This window comes from Miniopterus natalensis, chromosome 19 (assembly GCF_054644295.1).
Source record: "Miniopterus natalensis isolate mMinNat1 chromosome 19, mMinNat1.hap1, whole genome shotgun sequence".
NCBI classification, from domain to species: domain Eukaryota; kingdom Metazoa; phylum Chordata; class Mammalia; order Chiroptera; family Miniopteridae; genus Miniopterus; species Miniopterus natalensis.
The window spans coordinates 8,947,976-8,967,496 of record NC_142099.1 but is presented as its reverse complement, the minus strand read 5'-3'; the positions used below and the strand labels follow the sequence as shown (position 1 = coordinate 8,967,496).

The window sequence follows — 19,521 nt, the reverse complement described above, 5'->3', positions numbered from 1 at the left end:
TGGTGTCAGCTGCAAGGAGCAGTCTTCCCTTTCCTCTTCTGCATCTCGAAAGAATCTATTATGGATGCCACGTTAATTAAGACATTGAGTGAGCTGGGCTAGAAGCTGTCTTCTCTGAAGCAAGTTTTTTGCTCCATTTCCCTTACTCTGTCTGACTCAGGCTAACACATTTATTCCCACTCAGTCTGTGGCCAGAGCTGTCACTTCAGAACTTTAGTTTTATAGTTGCAGCTGCCTTTCCTCTGTCACTCTCCTCCAGCTTGGAGTGTTGCCATCCCGGGTGACCTTTTAAGAAGGAGGGAGATGCAGTGGAAAGGCCCCTGACCCTACTTAGGCCCTGTGCTACCTAAAGCTCACTCCCTGGGTGACTCAGAACAGCTCTGTGTAGTGGGAGAGTTTAGGTACCAGACAGAGATGTTCTAATATCTGGACTGACACCAACTATAGGTGCTCATTGGGATATAACTTAACTTTCCAGAGACAGTTTCCTCGCTGGTGTGGGGATTAAACGGCAGAGTGTTTGTAAAGTGCCTGGCCCGTGTGTGCTAAATGGCTGCCGTTATTATTTATGTCAACACCATCAGCTATTAATAATTTACTGTTATTAATACATTCACACACCATCTCCTAAAATTTGCACAGTTTCCCGACCAAACCAAGGCAGGCCCCCTCTGAAATTAGGGAGGCCATGGCAGGAAGCCACAGGACACAGCCTAAGAAAGTCTCCACCTTTGGATACTGGGTAAAAGTTATAGTCTACTCAGTAAGCCAATCAGGCACCAAACCAGGAGCACTGAACAAATTTTTTGGGAAAAAAATGATTATTTTCAAAGATTGTCGTCATCTGAAAAAATAAATAGCTATTGGCTTTTCTTATACTTGTCTTATAATTTTTCATTGTTTTTATTTTTATATGAGGTGGGGATACTGTTTCAGTGAGTAGGTTCTCTGCATATCTCAGTCTGGCCCTGATATCAGCAGAAAGAGCACACACGGGCTTAGCACCAGATAAGACTGCGGTAGATACTAGCTTCGTAAAATGATAATTCTTACCACTCATGGTTTTATCCGGCTTAAATCGAGTCACTATAAGTAAAGCATTTAGTAAATTGTTCCTTTCCTCCGGGTACTCTAATCTGCAATCTTCCCAAATGATTCTAGTTAATAATGGTTGTCGATACCACTGATTGAAGGTTTAACATGTGGCAAATCAGGTACTATATTAAGCTCTTTACAGGCATTGTATCATTTAGACCATTCAAGGACCCTCTGAGGGAACCACTATTATTAAACACTCCCATTTTATAGATGAAAAAGTTATGGGGTCAAGAAGTTTGAAAACTTGCCCAAGATCACATATCCAGTAAGTGGCGGAGCTGGGACTTGAACCCTGACTGCCTGACACCTGTGCCTTGTTCTCAAACACTATGCTCTGCTGCTGCACCTCGACCTGGCTCCTTTATCTAGCCTGGCCGGGCATCCTTTCTAATTTCTTCTCACACAGGAAACTGCTACCACCAACCCTGCCTCTTCTCTGGCAAGAGTAGCACTCACGAGTGCCACCCCAGGATCGACGGGTGCGGGCTTAACCCTATGTGTTTCCACCTTTAAGCCATGTGCTGTGGTGCCCACTTGGACAGCTGGGTTCCAGCAGGTGCTGAGTGAGCGTCTGCCGATGGCTTCTAGTACACACTCCGTGCTACTGGGATCTACAGAACCTTACTGAGCCATTTCAAAGGGCAGTTCATTTTCCAGGTTTTATCCAGTGGTGTTGGGCATCCCAGAATCATAGTTTCTGTAAATAATTATTGCCTTGCGTTACCTGTAACCCTACTTTCTAAGAGATTCCTACTCCTACATCAGAGGGCAATCAAATAGCGCTGAGATTTTGCTTGCTCCCTTGACAGCTCCTCTTTTCCCTGCAGACCAGAGCTGGGATAGTAAGAGCTCCCACAACTGGAGAATTCATTTTCAGTAAGTGACTGGGCCTTCCAACATTAAAGGTGTGTGATGGAATCTTAGGGGCCAATGAAATCCTTAAAATCTGTGCCTGTTTAAATTAACAGAATTCTCTATTAATACACAGTTGCTATTAACTCATCTTCTGGGGCCCTTTGGCTCACCAAATCACCCGAGAGCCCCTGGTGGCCAAGAGGCCTGGGGAGTCATATCAGACCAGTCTGTTTCCTAGAACAGAGCTCTTGGAGCCAATATTTGTTTGCACGTTTGTGTACGGATTTCCTTTGGTGAGCAGCAATATTTATATGCTGTTGCTTGCACATTAACTTTTATTTTGTCACTTTTACTCATTATTCACCTAACAAGTAAGTATTTATTGATTGCTTTCTGGGTTCAAAGCAATGGCGTGGTCCTCATGGTTTTAAAGATCTCACAGGCCTTTGTTCCTCCTCGTGATCTGATATGGAGAGGGTGGGATTTAATCAGCATTACACTCATTCCATCTGCCACATCTTTGATGGGACCTAGAGCCTGCAGCCGGTCCCTGGGTTCCCACAGCGGCCTGCTTTTACTCAGTAAGTTCTCTAAGAGATATTTCAACAAATCCTCCACCTGTGGGCTCAAGGCCAACACATTATGATTAATTCTGTAGCACAATTACCAAACTAAGATATGTCATTACCAATTCATTCTCTCCATAAACTGTGCTAATTATGTATTTTTCCTGAAAAGTAATTTTTCAAATCAACTTTAATGGCACTATGTAGACTACATCCAATTTACCCTTGCTTTAATATAGTTACATTTGCTCCATGATTTCATTGAGAATCTCTGTATTTTCATTGCCTTCTTTTTCACTGGCTCACATTTCCCCAAAATTAAGATGTGGTAATCCTGCCAAATGTTCCTCACTCCTGTAATCATCTGGGATAGAACCATTAAACAGTCTCTTGATTTCTACCGACTTCCATTCATTAATTCATTTACTCAACAAATATTATTTTTCTCTGTAGAAACATAGCACTAGGCACTTGTCTCAGTTTGCTCAGGTAACAAAATACCATATACCTGGTGGTTTAAACAACAAAAATTTATTTTCTCACAGTTGGGAAGCACCCTCGGGCCCCAGGTGGCCCCATTTCTAAGGCTTCCATCAGAGGCAGCATGATCTGCTTTGCTCCGTTTACACATTCAAATATTAATCTCATCCAGAAACATCCTCACAGAGACCCCCAAAATATCTGACAAAATGTCTGAGCACCCTGTGGCCCAATAAAGCTGACACAAAAAATTAATCATCACAGCAGTACAGGAGTTACAAATATGATTAAAACAGTTTCTCCCCTTGGAAAGCTTATGAATTAGTGCCAGATATAGGCTGGAGACAAGGTAGAGGAAAGCTTACAAATTAGTGCCAGATATAGACTGAAGCAAAGAAAGTGTCCAGGGAGAGTAAAGAGAGAATATTCATTCTGTCTTGGTAGATCAAAAGAGTGTTTCCATCTGAACACGGCTGTCATCTGAACAGCCTTGAATATAAGTAGACTTTGGATAACTAGTGATAAGAGAGGAGGGAACTATAAATTATAGGTGCAAGATGAACAGGGGTGTGAAAGTAATATTATTGTTGTATAACCAGTACTAGCCTGGGATGTTTTGGGTATCAGTCTGTCAAGTAAAAATAATTAAAAACAAATTAAATCTTTAAAGCAGTGTTCAAGAACATGCCAAGGTGGGGTAAGGGGCGTTTTGCATTCATATTACACAGCAAAACTTCATACCATCCCCTTTCATAACTCCTCTCCCAAACCTCCCACATGAATGGCCAGTCTCTCTGTCCCCATACCGCACCCTAAAGCCTCCAGACACCCTCCCAACCACCTATGCACATGTGTTTCCTCTGCCCTTCTTACTTACAATTTTTCTTCCATCGGTAGCTCTCTGTTCTTTCTAACATAAAGCCATCTAGCTTAGCTTCTTCAGGTCTGTCCCTCATCCATCACTTTCATCTACTTTATAAAGGCCTAGGACCCAATTAGACACAATTCCAACCCCTTATGGGCAAGAAGAAAATATCCTTATGTTCATAATGTTTACCTCTTACATTTGAAAAATACCAAGTATGCTTTGCTTATGTTTTTGTCCATTGAAAGCAGAAAATCAATAAATCACTTGATATGAATAGGCAGTATAGACTATAAAAGAATGTAGTGGCAATGAGGGTGGAAAGGAAAGGATTTATGAGCATTTCCTACGTGCCATGCAGTATTTAGGTCTGACGGCCATGCTGGGTAGTCTGAACTTGACTCCACAGTCCTTGGGAGCCACAAAAGATTAGTGATTAGAAACCAAACATGTTCAGATTGTTTTCTGAGCTCTACTAGCTGGCGTGGCTCAGTGGTTTAGCATCAACCCATGAACCAGGAGGTCACAGTTTGATTCCAGGTCAGGGCACATGCCCAGGTTTCGGGCTCGATCCCCAGTAGGGGGCGTGCAGGAGGCAGTCAATTAATGACTCTCTCTCTCATCATTGATGTTTCTATCTCTCTCTCCCTCTCCCTTCCTCTCTCTGAAATCAATAAAAATCAGTCCTACAGGCATGTGCAGTTAGCAGCCCGCGTGCAGAAAGAACAGCTGGTCAGTCCTTTATAGACTGAGCGGGCTATCGGCTGGGCAAATGGGGAAGAGGCAATGGACACGGCTGGCCGCACGATTAATATTCTACTGGGGGGGGGGTGTTTGGAGAGGTGTGTCTTCTGTCTTAGGCCAAAAAATAATTTCATTAAGCCCCACCCTGCACTTTGCCATAGCCAGCACCATAACCTTGACCGAGTCACTCACCTTCTATGCTTAGCTTCCCCATCATTCAAATGGAGACAAAAGTCACAGTCCTTTGGAATTCAACATTCTTCAGGACTCCTGGTCACATTTAGTTAACACGAGGTTTCCCTTCCACACCACTTCTGGGCAACTAAGAATAACAATCCCTAATATGTATAATTACAGTTTGCAAATCAAGTCCATAATCATTTCATTTGGGCCTCACAGGAACCCTTTAAGGTAGGAAAGACAGATATCATTACCTTCATTTTTCTGAGCTCCAGAGAGGTTACATGACTTAGTCAAGGTCACACAGATACTAAGCGCCAAAGCCAGGACTTGAATTCGCATCTTCAAACCCCAAGGAGAAGCCCAATACGTTCTCCTCTTGCTGTCTCTCAAGGATTGGGTTGCTGGGTCCCCAAAAGCTCTTGTTTACGGCAGATCTGCTGTAGCTGTGAAAACTACTGTCTCCTCTTTCCATCCTTGTGTCTTCCTTTCCATGCCTTTCCTGTTCTCCCATATTTCCAATTCATTATAGAGGTTTATGTCTGGCTTATTAGTAATGACGGGTTTGGCTGCAGAAGTTTCAAAGCTCCCCTTGGCATTGACCCTTGCTTTCTAAATGGCAGGGACACACTCCGTCTCAGTCACTACCCTCACCTCGGCTGGGAACATCGGGGAGGACGGGGTCCTGAGCTGCACTTTCGAACCTGACGTCAGACTTTCTGATATCGTGATTCAGTGGCTAAAGGAAGGCGTCGTGGGCTTCGTCCATGAGTTCAAGGAAGGCAAAGACGACTTGTCAGACCAGAATGAAATGTTCAGAGGCCGGACAGCAGTGTTCGCTGATCAAGTGAGAGTTGGCAATGCCTCTCTGAGGCTGAAAAATGTACGGCTCACAGATGCTGGCACCTATAAGTGTCACATCATCACTTCTAAAGGCAAGGGGAATGCTAACCTTGAGTATAAAACTGGAGGTAAGTTCTTTTTAGACAGAGGGGAGGAAAAACGCCAAAAGATAGTTGAGGCTAGAGAGTGTGGTTAGCTGATGAAATATTATGCGATTATGCTCGTGAGTGACCAGTATCAGACAGGACCCTCAAAGTCTGTTAGCAGCCATCCTCGCCATCCAAGACCCACACCAACCCCAAAAGTAGTTGTTAATAATATTAGGTCTTAAGATCTTTTATTCTGAACTCTAGCTTCTTCTGAATGTTCGAATACATCCCTTAAAATATTTTGCCAAAATAAATATAGTCTCTTTTATTGTAGCCTCTAATATTGAGAGTAAAAGAAGAGTACAACCTGGCCTGAGGCTCTTCTATGCTAAGTAGGCCCTAGCCCAAGCCTGGAATCAGTACCTCCAGGGACACACAACAGAACTCATTATAGGAAAAGCTGAAGGGTAATTAAACAAAACATATTGTCCCATAAACTAATTAATCCTTCCCCCAATGAAATCCACTCTTCCTTACCAACTAAATTTAATATGTTTTCTGAATTTATGTACGAGGGACTTGGATAGATCCTATAAGGAGTAAAAAGATGATTAAGAAAACAAAGATGATTGTCCCTCCTCTAGCAGAGCTCACAGTGTAGACCTACTACTTCAAAAGCCATCTTGTCTTACCTTTCTGACCTTGACATGTGCCCTTTCTGACTTTCAACCCTGCAGCCTTCAGCATCCCAGAGATAGATGTGGACTATAATGCAAGCTCAGAGAGCTTTCGATGTGAGGCTCCCCGGTGGTTCCCCCAGCCTACAGTGGTCTGGACATCCCAAGTTGACCGAAGAACCAACTTCTCAGAAGTCTCCAATACCAGCTTTGAGCTGAATTCTGAGAATGTGACCATGAAGGTTATATCTGTACTCTACAATGTCACTATCAACAACACATACTCCTGCATGATTGAGAACAACATTGCCAAAGCCACAGGGGATATCAAAGTGACAGGTGGGTTCCTTCATGCTTTTCATATGGCTTCATTGGGGTGAGAAATCTAAATTAAAATCTAATTTCTATAACAGATATATTATGTACCAGGGCACAGAAAGTTCTAGTGTTCTCGTCACAAAGACCTTGATCACAATTCCAGGTGGGATTATACCACATAAGAAGAAGACTAACACAAAGCAATATTGATGGCATAACAGGTCAAAGGTGGCAATCAAGCTTTAGCGTCAATACCTCTGACCGCCTGGAGAGCAGTGTGTAGGATTCTGAGGCCCTGTCCAACTCGGTAGGACTGCCTTGGCAGAGCAGTGGGAAGTGATGATTATTTGACATCTCTGATATGTTCAGCTAGTGATCTACATGCCGAGTCCCCCAACACTGGTGTGGTCCTAGCCTGCCTTTGAGAAGGCTTTCAATCTGAAGACGAAAGGTCTCAGAGTCGGCAGTAGTCTTATCCAGTCCTCCTCTCCTGTTCAGCTCGTGCTCCCCCTAATATTGGCCCAGGATTAGCCGACAGCTCTACTTTGAATGGCCTCCCAGGCTGAGAAGACCAGGACCCGGGGGGCCCAGCACTCTAGTCTCCCTGCTGTGTTTCAGTGCCTACAAAACCTAGGGCTGCGCTAGCATCAAGGAAGTGCACAGACTGAATTGTGACTTTTAAAACCATCCCCCTTGGAGCTAAATTGAATTCAACTTGAGTTAGTTGTAGGAGTTCTTTTGTATTCTGGATATTAAACATTTATCAGGCATATGATTTGAAAATATTTTATCCCATTCCACAGGTTTTCATATGTATAATTTTATTTATTTATTTAAAAATATATTTTGTATTGCTTTTTTAGACAGAGAGGAAGGGAGAGAGTGAGAGAGAGAAACATCAATCAGCTGCCTCCCATACACACCCTGACTGGGGATCAAACCCGCAACCTGGTATGTGCTCTGACCCTTTTGGTGCACGGGACGACACTCAACCAACGGAGCCACACCAGCCAGGGCAGAAGAATGGCTTTGACAGAATAGGAAGGCATGATTTCAGGTGCCTATGTCAATGTCCAGGGGAGAAATTATGAGGGTCTTAATGGATAGCTCACTGCCCAGCATATGACGGGTTTGGGGAGAATGCTCCATCTGTATTCTACATATTTCCTCCCATGATCAGAGATCACCACCAACTGAACCCTTCTAGCCTCGCTGTTGTCCCCTCTTTCATGCCTCACAGAGGAGGTGAGTTTATTAGACGAAGCCAGACATAAGTAGTTGAGCTCCTTCTCTTTTCTTGTCTCTCTAGCTACCCTCAGGAAGTACAATTTCTCCTGTGCTCCTCCAAGCCACCAATTTTCCAGGGGCAGGGTCTGCCCTTGCAGGAGGAAGCCCGCCCCAGCTGGGCTGCCTGCCCCTGGAGATGTCTGGGCTGCAGCTCGCTTCCGAGCAGACAAAGCTTCATCCTTTATCAGATTTATTAACAATCAAAGTGATATTTTGGTCTCCCAATCACCTCGCTCTTTTTGTCCCACTCTTGAATTGATTCAGAACTCAGCTGGGAAAAGGGGTGTTACTTATCGGACTCCTTTGAACCCCAACAGCAGATGCTCAAAAATATTTATTGAATAATTATGTTTTTCACTGACACGGTAGCAGCTGCAGCAACTGTAAACCCAGATGTGGAGCTCAGGACAGAGTTCAGCACAAGGAGGTGGGTTTGGAACTGATCAGCTTAATGGGACTAATGCTTATTAATTAGGCTTGAGCTGGGTTACTGGTACCGTTGTTTTTATAGCTAATACTTATTGAGTGCTTACTTACTTATTGAGCCAGGCGCTGTTCTAGCTCATGAATCCTCATAAGAATCCTAGGAAGCAGATGATTATCATTTTAATCCTATTTTATAGATGAAGAAACGGAAACACATAAAGATTAACTAAAGTCACACGGCTAGCAAGTGTTTGAGCCAAAACGAACTAAGTGAGATTGGACAGTCCAGGGAGAAAATAGAGTAATTTAATTTCTTCACTTCTCTTCCCTACTTCAAAATGAGAACAACACTTTCTCATCACTTTGCCCTGATGTCAAGAAAGCGAGTAACACAGAACCTGGAAAGGTCACTGGAGGGAAACAACGTGTCTGAAACCGAGGACTGGCCGTGGCTATTTGTTTAGCTTTTCCTTTCTTTGGTAACCACTAATTATCTCTTTACTGGTGTAGCTTTGCATTGGGCTGAGTGCTTACGGGAGTGGACCGCACAGTGGAACCTCCTTTGACAGAAAAATGGAGAATGGGTACAAGTCGTAGTAGGAACAACTTGCTGTTTTCTGGGTCCCTTTCTTTGCTGACTGGCCATGTGAAGACGACATCCAGTTTCTCCTGTGACCCTGAACTTCCTCTTCTCCTCCACAGAATCCGAGATTAAAAGGCGGAGTCACCTAGAGCTGCTGGACTCAAAGGCTTCCCCGTGTGTCTCCTCTGTCTTGGCCATCGGCTGGGTGCTCCTGTTGCTCTCCTCTTACCTGATCCTAAAGTAACGTGCCTGGGCCGCCCAGAATCCCGCACAGTCATTGGTACAACAGGTGAGATGAGTCATGAGTGGTGTGGGGGATCGGTTCTGCTGTGCTTGTGTTTCTAGCAAGTCAAGTGGCCCCCAGCATCAGCTCTGAAGGCGATCCCCTCCCTCAAGGAAACACTCAAGCCATCTCCTTTCCCTCAGCAACCACATGGTACCATGTGGCCTCAACAGAACATCATCAAGCACAGAAAACAAGGCCGTTCCTGAGTAAGAAATACACTCACACAGTCCCAGGGAGATTTTCAGTTCTCACTAAATGTTTGCTGAATGGCTGTAATGGTATCTTATTGCTGTTATTTTCAGAATCCCAGGAATCTGCAGAGCTATTTCACCACAAGATATGACCTAGTTTTATATTTCTTGGGGGAAATGAATTCATGCCTAGAAGCCTGGAGCGAACATATAAGACCAGGAAGCAAAGAGAAGCCAAAAGCAACCCACGGAAAACTCCAATATGAACAAGACAAATCTATCATCAAAGACAACGTATTAAAAGTTGGGAAAATAATTCATCTGAACTAGGGAAGTGTGTTGACTGCTAAGTAAAATGCACAGGGAGACAAGTGTATCCCCCATATCTCAGGGACCTCCCCTTACCCATCCCCATTTGGGGAGTGAGAGGATGGGATATTGCAGCTCCCTGTCTCTGAATCTTCAGTTTTCCTGCTGTAATGTTGCTCTGAGGGAGTTTCCATTGCAATATATTCACATTTAAACTTTCTGAAAACGGTAAGAAGCTGCTAATCAGCTGCCAGTTCACAATTTCAGAGGTGGCTGCATCCTAGTGATGGGTCAGATGATTTACTCCTCATTATGATGCTTCCAAACACGCCCTGGCTCCTCCTGCCACCTGACAAACGCTGAAGAAATGTGGGACACGACTGTAATTTTAACATAAAACACATAGTTGGGTGACACACTTTCTAAATTATCTGAGCACCTTCTTTTTAAAAACAAACAGGTGCCATTTCATTTCTCAGATGATGTTTACCCTTGAAGGGTCTCAGAAAGGCCTCTCATCCTGACTACAGGTGGCAGTGAGTCATCACAAGGTTTCGGGCTGGGACTTTCCAGCCTGCGTGGACTGCGACAACCTCAGCTTTCGACAGCACCTAGAGCAGTGGGACTCACTCGACTGGGGTAATTTTGCAAACCCCCAGGGACATTTGGAAGTGTTTGGAGACAACTTTAGTTGTCACGATTTTGGGGGAGGGGTGCTACCGGCACCTAGTAAATAGAACCCAGGACGCTGCTCAGCATCCTACAATGTATAGGACATCCGCCCACAACAGAGAATTATCCAGCCCAACATGTCAGTCATGCTGAGGTTAAGAAACCCTGATGCAGAATAGAAAAGGATTTTTAAAATACGCATTAGCCTCTGTCTCTTTGGCTGCTCGTAGCCCAGAGAGCCAGAACTCAGTTTGGGGCAACCAGGAATTTCTGATGGGACTGTCTGCAGCTGGTTGAGCTTCCGAGTTCCTTTCTCTTAATTTTTCTGTACAAATAAAGTTATGTGAGAGAGCTGCTTGAGTTCTATCTCAAGTTCTCTCACCTTGAACTTAGGTATCAGAACCGCGCCCGGTCAAAATTCAAATTAATTTCTCAGCTGGTTTCCAAAACAAAAACATGTACCTTCCTTGAAGCACACAGAGGACTCTGGAAGCAGGGACAGTGAACCTTTGGAACGAAGCTCTGAGGAGTGGAGCTTTGATAGGAAAGAATATTCTGTTTCTAGACCCCGCCCACACCTTTCACTCACTGACCGCTGCCTCCCTGGCACTTTGGACCCACCATGACTGTATTACATTTTGTTATAACTTGACTTTATAGTTCTGAGCACTCGAGAATGATTAAATACACATTTCCTATACTATTGTCTGCTTGGTTTGTCAAAGAAAGTGAGCAAAAGGGAAGGGAGATAAAAAGTCATCAATCAGGCTCTAAAGCCTAGTGCCTAGCATATACCAGGCCTTCAGTGTCTGCTGAATGAATGGATAAATGAATGGGAGGACATGAGAGGAGCCTGTGAGCATGGGCCAGGGGCTGGGTCTAGTTTCTTGAAGAAACTCCACTGGGCTCACCAACCTGGCATGTCTCTGTCTGGGAAAATAAGTGGCAACAGAGGGCTTGAGGCAGATAAATGTGGCAGAAGACATATAAGTGGATAAACCCAATGCTCCAGTGTAAAACTTTTACTACTCAGGAATTATCAAATTCTAAAATCGCAAAAGAAAAACCTCAAAACCATCGTTCCTAGGCCTTCCACTTTTCAGATGAAGACCCAGAGGTGACACGTGTGGGTAACTGGCTATCTTCAGGTCATATAACTTGCCCAAAATCACACTGGTAGTTGATGGAGAAATAAAAGCTATAGAAAATTTAATTTTCAAATTCCCAGAGGACTTCTGGAACAAGTCTTCCCTGCTGCGTTCTCAGCTTGCTCCCAATAGGCCTTTTGCGAGAAGAAAACACTGCGGAACCAAATCAGGAAAGCAAGCTGTGAGAGCGCAGACCTGCCCGTCCCAGGGCGATTCCTCGCCTTGGCCGCGAGCACACAGCAGGCGACACAGGCAACAGATGCCTCGTATCAGCTGAAGCCAAGGACCAGAATGTCCCGTACACCACAGGCATCTGGGGAAGCTCAAATCCAGGTGCCAAAGGCTAAGACATTTCAGCAGCATTAGCGCACTTAAAGGAGCAAACAATTCCAACTTCAGAGTGCAGCGGCAGCCACCAGCTGTCCCCAGGTTGTTTGAAGATCTGTTTTAACTGCACAGTGAGTTTACTGTGTGAATTGTTAATTGGGGGGGGGGCGTGCAGGGGATATTACTGCCTAATAAGGCTTCTGCCCACTGGCAGCATGGTGTGCTTTGGTTCTGTTGGTGAAACACATGATTCCCACCCTCCCCCCAGGGGGGAAGTCTCCATGCATCCGACTGGCAGCTCTGATTCGGGCTCTTATTATGTGTCAGAGCTCCTTGCTCATTTTAACTTTGTCTTATGTCGTCCTTCCCATCAGTCATCTCGGGAGTTTCAGTATGGCAGCCGTGAGTGAAAATTAACAGTCAAAAACAGAACCTTAGCTGTGCTCTACCTTTTCTACCTGCCCTCAAGCAAAAATTCTTCGTTCCCCACGAAGCTGGCTCTGAGCGGTCAGGTGCGCCCTGATTTCCCTCTCTCCTTTCATCTATACCCGCAGTTTAGCACAAAGCCACACGCTGTCTTGCCGACTGCTCTTCACTGCTGTGTCCTCGGACTCCCTTGAAGATGAGGAGGAAATGAGGAGGGGCGCAGGCAGACCTGGAAGTTTGCTCCTGAAAGAGGGCCAAGCAGATGTTCCCAGGAAGCCTTGTTTACTGGTGGTGTCTGCTGGGCCAAAGCAGTTAAGTCACAGCCTAGAAGAGGGGTCTGTACTTATCACTGCAGGAGCCCCTGTGTCTACTGAAAAGCATGGCTCTCCCAGACAATGATATACCTGAGTCTTCTCAAAGTCCTAACTTGACCTTCAGCATTATTTTATCTCTTCCGTTCAAATCGAATTGCCTGGCCTGAGAGGTATTTCTAGCATTTTCAATAAGTCCCCTTATCCAAACCTCTAAACAATACTTCAAATAAGCACTTTTTGGGTCCTGTGGTCCTAGATCCCTTCTTTAGAACAATACAAAAGTGATGCTCAGTTAGTCCAGCCTGTGAGCAACGGCAGACTCAGACCATTTTCTTTCTCTTTGCCTCCACATGTGCAGTTATCAAACTTTATTTGTAACCATTTGTGTGTTATTTTAGGGAGAACTATTTAGGTTTTGACAAAATTCCAGACCTTCTGGTACTTTAATATGACTTTGATGAGATGGTTCAGGAGCCTTAAGTAGGTGAGGCTGGAAGTGACAACATAAAGGTGGCAATTTCTATTGAGAGGCAGTAGGTGCCACAGAAGAAGCCAAGTCACAGCTGCTAAATGACTACTGTCTTCAATTCCTCTCAACTTTCCTTTCACCCATTTTCTCCCATGTGGCCCAATCAACCCTCCTCTAGGCCCTGAGTCCTCTCAGTGTTTCTACCATTCTTTCCATCAAACTCAGCCCCCCTCCCAATAAAAAATGCTCCCGGCACCTAGCTGCCCACGAGAAGGTAATTTATTGATTACCTTTTTCCTTAGCTTAATGTATGGCCCTCCCACGGAGGCAAATCCTTACTTCATTGAAATGAAGCTATAAGTAAAAATATCAAACAAAAACATCACACTAGTGAGAGATATTTGGGGTATCAAAGTATAGACTAGTGATTCTCAGCAAGGGCGACCAGCATAGAGGAAAAACTTAGAAATGAATAGTGAATGATCAGAAGGGGCTTATCAGTTCAATCAAGAAAGCCTTGTAAAAATTAACACTGATGTAAATTAGGGTATTACTAGTCTCTCTTAATATAATGAACCAAGAGTAACACGAACACAATCAGGGTAGAGATGCGTGTATCAGGAAAGTGCTTGGCTCCATTTCACCCTTTCCCCACCTCGTCCAGCTCTGAGCCAGAGTATTCTACTGACCCTCTCTCAGGGTCAGGTCTGAGCATCCTGAGAGGGTTCCTGCTACGGGAAAACATTGTACTGGAAGCCCTGTCTCTATAGTACCTGCCCCATTTGGTAACTATGGCCATTAAAGAGATAGCTCATAAAAAGCAGTTATTACCTTGCCTGGCTGTAATAGTTGGCTAGAGCTGCCATAATGAAATACCACAGGTTGGGTGGCTTAAACAACGGAAATTTATTTTCCAGCCCCACAGTTCTGGGACTGGAAATCCAAGATCAAAGTGTCAGTAGGTCTGGTTTCTCCGGAGGCCTCCCTTCTTAGCTTACAGATGGCCACCTGCTTGTTGTGTCCTCACGTGGCCTTTTCCTTGTGCACATGCATCCCTGGTGTCCCTCTTCGTATAAGGACACCAGTCATGTTGATTAGGATCCACCCATATTACTTCACTTAACCTTAATTTCCTCTTTAAAGGCCCTGTCTCCAAATACTGTCACATTCTGAGGTGTACTGGGGGTTAGGACTCAACATATGAATTTGGGGGAACACAATTTAGCTCATAACACTGGCATATATAAAAGAACTAATAAAAATGAGCTATTATTAAGTACATGTGTTGGGCAGGGCAAATGAACATCAAAGCAACCATACAGAGAAGATGAACAACTTTGCTTTTTTACCCCCTAATTTGACCAAGAATGTTTAATGTTTCAACAGTTGGCACACGATGAAAGCCTTGTCCAAATAGCTACTGATTCAAACCAGGTCAGAGGACCCTTGAAAACTGGCTCACGATGGCTCAGCAGGTAGATGCTGCTAAGGAAACTGAATTGGCTAATGGCCTCCCGAACTGCAGGTTGCTATTTTAAATGTTGCGAAAGACCACAGAGCATGAAAAGATGGAAAATAAAACCAGCATGGGCCCAATCTTCAAAGGAAGAGAGCTGAGTGATGGGGCAGTTTGGCTCTATGTGACTAGACTAAATTGCCGAGCGCTCGGGCTGTCTGTGGGCTAGACGTAGGTTACTATCTTTTCTGTCCTGTGGCTCTCAGGATAGAAAATACTTTTTCTCTCTTTTTCTTTTTCCCCTTTACTAAAATTCTTTTTGCAGCTCTCGAAGACTGAAAACATCTACGGTTGGCCAAATTCATGCGAAAAGAACACAAACACACTCACCTCTAGTGCTAAATAATGTAAACATACAAGAGGGCTTATCTGGGGGGAAATTTCCAAGCAGATTGGAAGGAGCAGGGCAGCCCCCTGCGCTCTTGCTAGAGGGGTTCTCTGAGGACACGCGCAGCTGCACCGGACTCACGAGGGCCGAGTGCTCAGGTAGAGAGCGGTCACCCGCCACTGCGTGTTTCTGAGAGGACATGGGAAAGAGACGTTCTTGATGGGAGACTGGAAGACAGAGGAAAATGGCTACTCAACCCTTAGCTTTACTTAACTAACGTGCAAAAGAGCTTGGGTGTGTACGTACTCTAAACGTTATAGACAATTTGTAATTTAGAGAGGAAAAATAACTCCTAAACCCAGTACTCTAATGAGCACAACGCCTGTGCCTGCCCTCCAGTCTCTGTCCACCGCACACACATTTTACGTCGCTGCAGTCACAGCCTTTGTGTTGGGTAAATATACAGATATGCCCAATAATCTGCTAAGTTAGAAAAACATTGACCTTACCTCATCTCATGCATTTCACTTGAGGAGTTTTCGGTCCGGGGTACATCATTCATGAGAGAGTAGTTCCTGATGGAGAAAGATGATTTTGCAGCCTGGGTTGCACCTGCACAATGTGATACAAAGGGAAGGGGTGAGGTTTGGTAAGGTGCCATAGGTTTTAAACTGGTGGGCCCCAGATATGGGGAAATTACCTGAAGTCTAGAAAATAAAAAAAGAGACCCTCTGGCCTTCGTAGCACATTCTGGCTTTTATTAGCAGCATCCTTAAAAGGGGGTTAATAATATCTACCTCACAGGGCTTTTGTAAGGAGTAAACTATGTGAAGTTGCATTGTGAACTATTTTTAAAATGGTACAAACGTAAGGAAAATTATTAATACCACTCATGAGCCTGTATCTCTCACTGAACCCCAAACACCCTTGCTTTCTTTATATCTCCTCACTCCAACCCCCAGGATGCTCTACTGTAGAGGCAGAAACAGAGCTCTGTTGGAGAAACAGCCGACCATTTTTCCCTGGGACTGTCAGGGACACTCACCAAGAGTTTTACCGGGGAAATAACAGGAATTCTGGGAATTATTTTTAATATTTATAAAAATCTAACCTGGAATTATACTGTTATCAGCAGTAAAGCTTTACAAGCTATATAAAATAAAGGTTTAGCCCTGGCTGGGCCGCTCAGTTGGTTGGAGCATCGTCTTGTAAACCAAAAAGGTTGCAGGTTCAATTGGTCAGGGCACGTACAGGAGGTAATTCATTGATGTTTCTTTTGCACATTGATATCTCTCTCTCTTTCCTCCTTTTTCTCTCTCTAAAAATCAACAAAAACATATCCTCAGATAAGGATTTAAAAAATAATAATAAATAAATAAAATCAAGGTTTTATTTTTTGTTTTTTCCTTTTATTTTTATTTTATTATTATTATTATTTTAAATCCTCACCTGAGGATACTTTTTCCACTGCTTTTCAGAGAGAGTGGAAGGAAGAGAGAGAGAAAGAAAAACATCGATGTGACAGAGTCACATAGACTGGTTGCCTCCAGCACGCAGCCCTGGTGGGGATCAAGTCTGCAACCCAGGTATGTGCCCTTGGCCAGAATTGAACCCAGGACACTTAGGTCCACAGGCCAACACTCAACCCCTGAGCCAAACTGGCTAGGGCTGTTTTTTCCTTTTAAATGGAATTATATAAAACAAATATGCATCTCAAAATTTATTGTTTTATTTAATAAATATTTTGTGAGGCCCTGTGGTAACTGCAAAGGACTAAAGATGAAAAAAAAAAGTCATAATCCTTGCCTTTAAGGAACTCACAGTCCAGTGAACACAGATAAGTTTAATGTGCAAGTATAATATTATATGACAAAGGCCATAATAGGGACAATCACATTTCAAGTGCTTGTGGCTCGCATATGGGACAGCGCAAGTCTAGAGCAGTGGCAGGGCCAAGCCACACTGGGCACATATTGGAGAAAACGGTGTTTTTTCTATGCAAGAGCAGCTTCCAAACAAGTTTCTGAATCTTCTAAAAGAGAGATGTGGAGCACTGAAGAACAGGAGGGATTTATCACACTGGTCTCCTGAACACGCCATGTGTTCCTCATTAATAAGAGGAGGGAAAGCTTTTAGACCCTGCACGCTGTGCAAAAAAAGTGAAGCATTTATTAAAATGCAGTGCAGATTAAAATGCTACCTAGAAAATAGGTACTTAGAAAAAACGGTTGCTGTCAATATGGAAATAATTAGGCCTTGCCTCAGTTGGTGGGGGTTGTTTATATTTCCTTGCAACTGGGAACATTATTTATTTATATTCCCTAGCAGCAATCCTGGACCTAATGTAGAGACTTCTCCATATGCCATGATGTATTATAATCTGCTCATGCTCTAAATGCTGTCACCAAGATGTGATGCACTTTAGCTCAGGAAAGTCAGCTGTCATTTTAATTAGAAAAGCCACTATGTCGAATCATAGCCTTTTATAGTCATCATTTTCAGGTCCCATCACTCAGAGAAGCGGGGGGGGGGGCATTAACTTGCTTACCACTTCTAACAGCTCTTCCAAAAGAAGGGAGAGTGGGGAGATGTGCTCTTAGAATTCCATAGGCCCCGGGGGAAAAACTGTGACTAGGAAAGGGCCAGAATGGGTCCTTTCAAAGCAAAGGGCCCAGGTCAGGAGACTCAGGGGCCTGGATGAAGGGCAGGAAAGGTGTTACATTAAACCACTCAACAGAGCAGGAAGCAGAAGACATGGATTCTTGCCCCACTTCTGCCAGCAGCTTCCTGTGTGACCTTAGACCAATGTCTTAACCGAGCTGTGCCTCAATTTTCTAATACCTCCATTTTACCAAATATTTATTGGGCTCCAACTATGGGCCAGGCATGCATCTAAATACTATGGATACACAGAGAATTCAATAGACTTATCATTCTGATAAGGAGAAGCCATGAAGATACCTGGGGTAAGCATATTCCAGACAAAGGGTCTTTTCTAAGTCAAAATTTTCCTAACTAATTTTGCAAGATGATATGTTCATTAAATATAAAAATAGAAGAAACCTAAGAGGAAAACACCGCATGTTAAATTATAATGCAATATTATAAAGAGTGCAAAACATGCCTTTTATGATCCATTCTCTAATACAACAGTATAAACACTCCAAACTGCTGTTGATTTTTTTTTTTAACCCTCACCAGAGGATATTTTTTCCATTGTTTTTCAGAGAGTGGAAGAGGGAGAGAGAAAAGATTGATGCGATCGATACACATCGATTGGTTGCCTCCTGCACACGCCCCAACCAGGGCTGAGGATTGAGCCTGCAACCAAGATACAGGCCCTTGGCCAGAATCGAACCTGGGACCCTTCAGTCCCTGGGACGACGCTCTAACCACTGAGAAAACTGGCCAGGGCAGCTGCTGCTGATTTTGATCACAAGAATTATTGCCATACGCAGCACAAAATCCAGTCTCTAAATGTGCCATTTTCTTTATATCATTACCTGTTTAACAGTATATATTTTATATGGAAGATAAATTTATATTAAAGATAATGTAATCACAAAGCACTTATCCAAATTAATTTTTAAAAGGAGAAAGATTTATGCGATCTGAAGAGAAACCAGCGTATGCCAAATTAATTTTTAAATAAACACATTAATATAATGTATCAGTTGCTTCTTAAAACATTTATTTCAAAAAGGTTACTAATGAGCTTTATTACTTGACAAAAACAGAAAAAGGAATTCACAGAAAGAGATGAATTGAGTGTATAATAAATAAAGTGTAAATATTTTAAGAACATCTTTATGCCAAGCTAGTTAAGACTGGGTACAGCTTCCTGACTACATCAACTACAGAATGTCTGGGTGACAGCAGGGCATCTGGTCAGACTACTAGGAGTCAAGTGAAAAGAGACAAGGTAAATGTTAGGAGACCTTGGATAGACAGTAAAGAATTTTTTCTGAGAGGGTACGTAACAATGGAGCATATGTCTCATTTAGTTCCAGTCTGGCCTAAAAGCAGCTACACAAGGAGAGCTCCAAAGTTCAGATCATTCTAGCCATCTCATCCTACACCTTCTCAAAACTGAACAGTTGTCCATTTATCACAATATATCAGTTATAAGGGGCTATTTGTGCTTGTTGTTATATCTCACAACTAGAATTATCTCACAGTCCAGTGAACTTATAGATAAAAACCAAACTGCCATAATGCAAGGCAAGCAAGTTCTCCCTTCTCTGTCTTGGTTCAAAATAAACAAAACAAAACAGGAGGGTGCAATGTCCAAGCTTTATTAGCTACACAAGCGTTTCACTGCAGTTACTGCCACCAGATGGCACTAAAGACTCTGTTTTAGGAGTCGGACTCAAAAAGGATCTATCTGAAATAAACACATTTCCCTGGTCGTCTGTCCTGCCATGACCACCGGTTTCTTAGAAATTAGCATGAGTCTCAGTTTATTCTCTCCTTTATGAACCCATAGCATGTTTCAGACACTGTGCCCGGTGTTTGGGATGTAGA

At 43.5% G+C, this 19,521-nt stretch overlaps 2 protein-coding genes across 2 annotated transcripts in view; one reads left to right on the top strand and one right to left on the bottom strand.

The window, feature by feature from the left end:
* The window catches only part of MAN1A2 (mannosidase alpha class 1A member 2), a 164,945-nt gene extending 149,344 nt beyond the window's left edge, over positions 1 to 15,601 (bottom strand). The window contains exon 1 of the mRNA XM_087827785.1: positions 15,507 to 15,601. Coding sequence (XP_087683911.1) covers positions 15,507 to 15,559 — 53 coding nt within the window. The 5' untranslated portion in view covers positions 15,560 to 15,601. The remainder of the gene's footprint in view (positions 1 to 15,506) is intronic.
* On the top strand, positions 5,530 to 9,255 carry VTCN1 (V-set domain containing T cell activation inhibitor 1). The gene is made up of 3 exons (XM_016223369.2): positions 5,530 to 5,759; positions 6,458 to 6,736; positions 9,131 to 9,255. Exons 1-3 carry the CDS (start codon positions 5,600 to 5,602, stop codon positions 9,253 to 9,255), a joined length of 564 nt encoding a protein of 187 aa, XP_016078855.2. The 5' UTR covers positions 5,530 to 5,599.
* Positions 15,602 to 19,521: the final 3,920 nt, after the last annotated feature.

Excerpts from the sequence above, each read along its gene's own strand:
- VTCN1 (XM_016223369.2), top strand. The coding sequence starts at position 5,600 with ATGTTCAGAGGCCGGACAGCAGTGTTCGCTGATCAAGTGAGAGTTGGC. Across the intron at positions 5,760-6,457 it reads CCTTGAGTATAAAACTGGAG|CCTTCAGCATCCCAGAGATA; the intron begins GTAAGTTCTTTT and ends TCAACCCTGCAG. Across the intron at positions 6,737-9,130 it reads AGGGGATATCAAAGTGACAG|AATCCGAGATTAAAAGGCGG; the intron begins GTGGGTTCCTTC and ends TCTCCTCCACAG.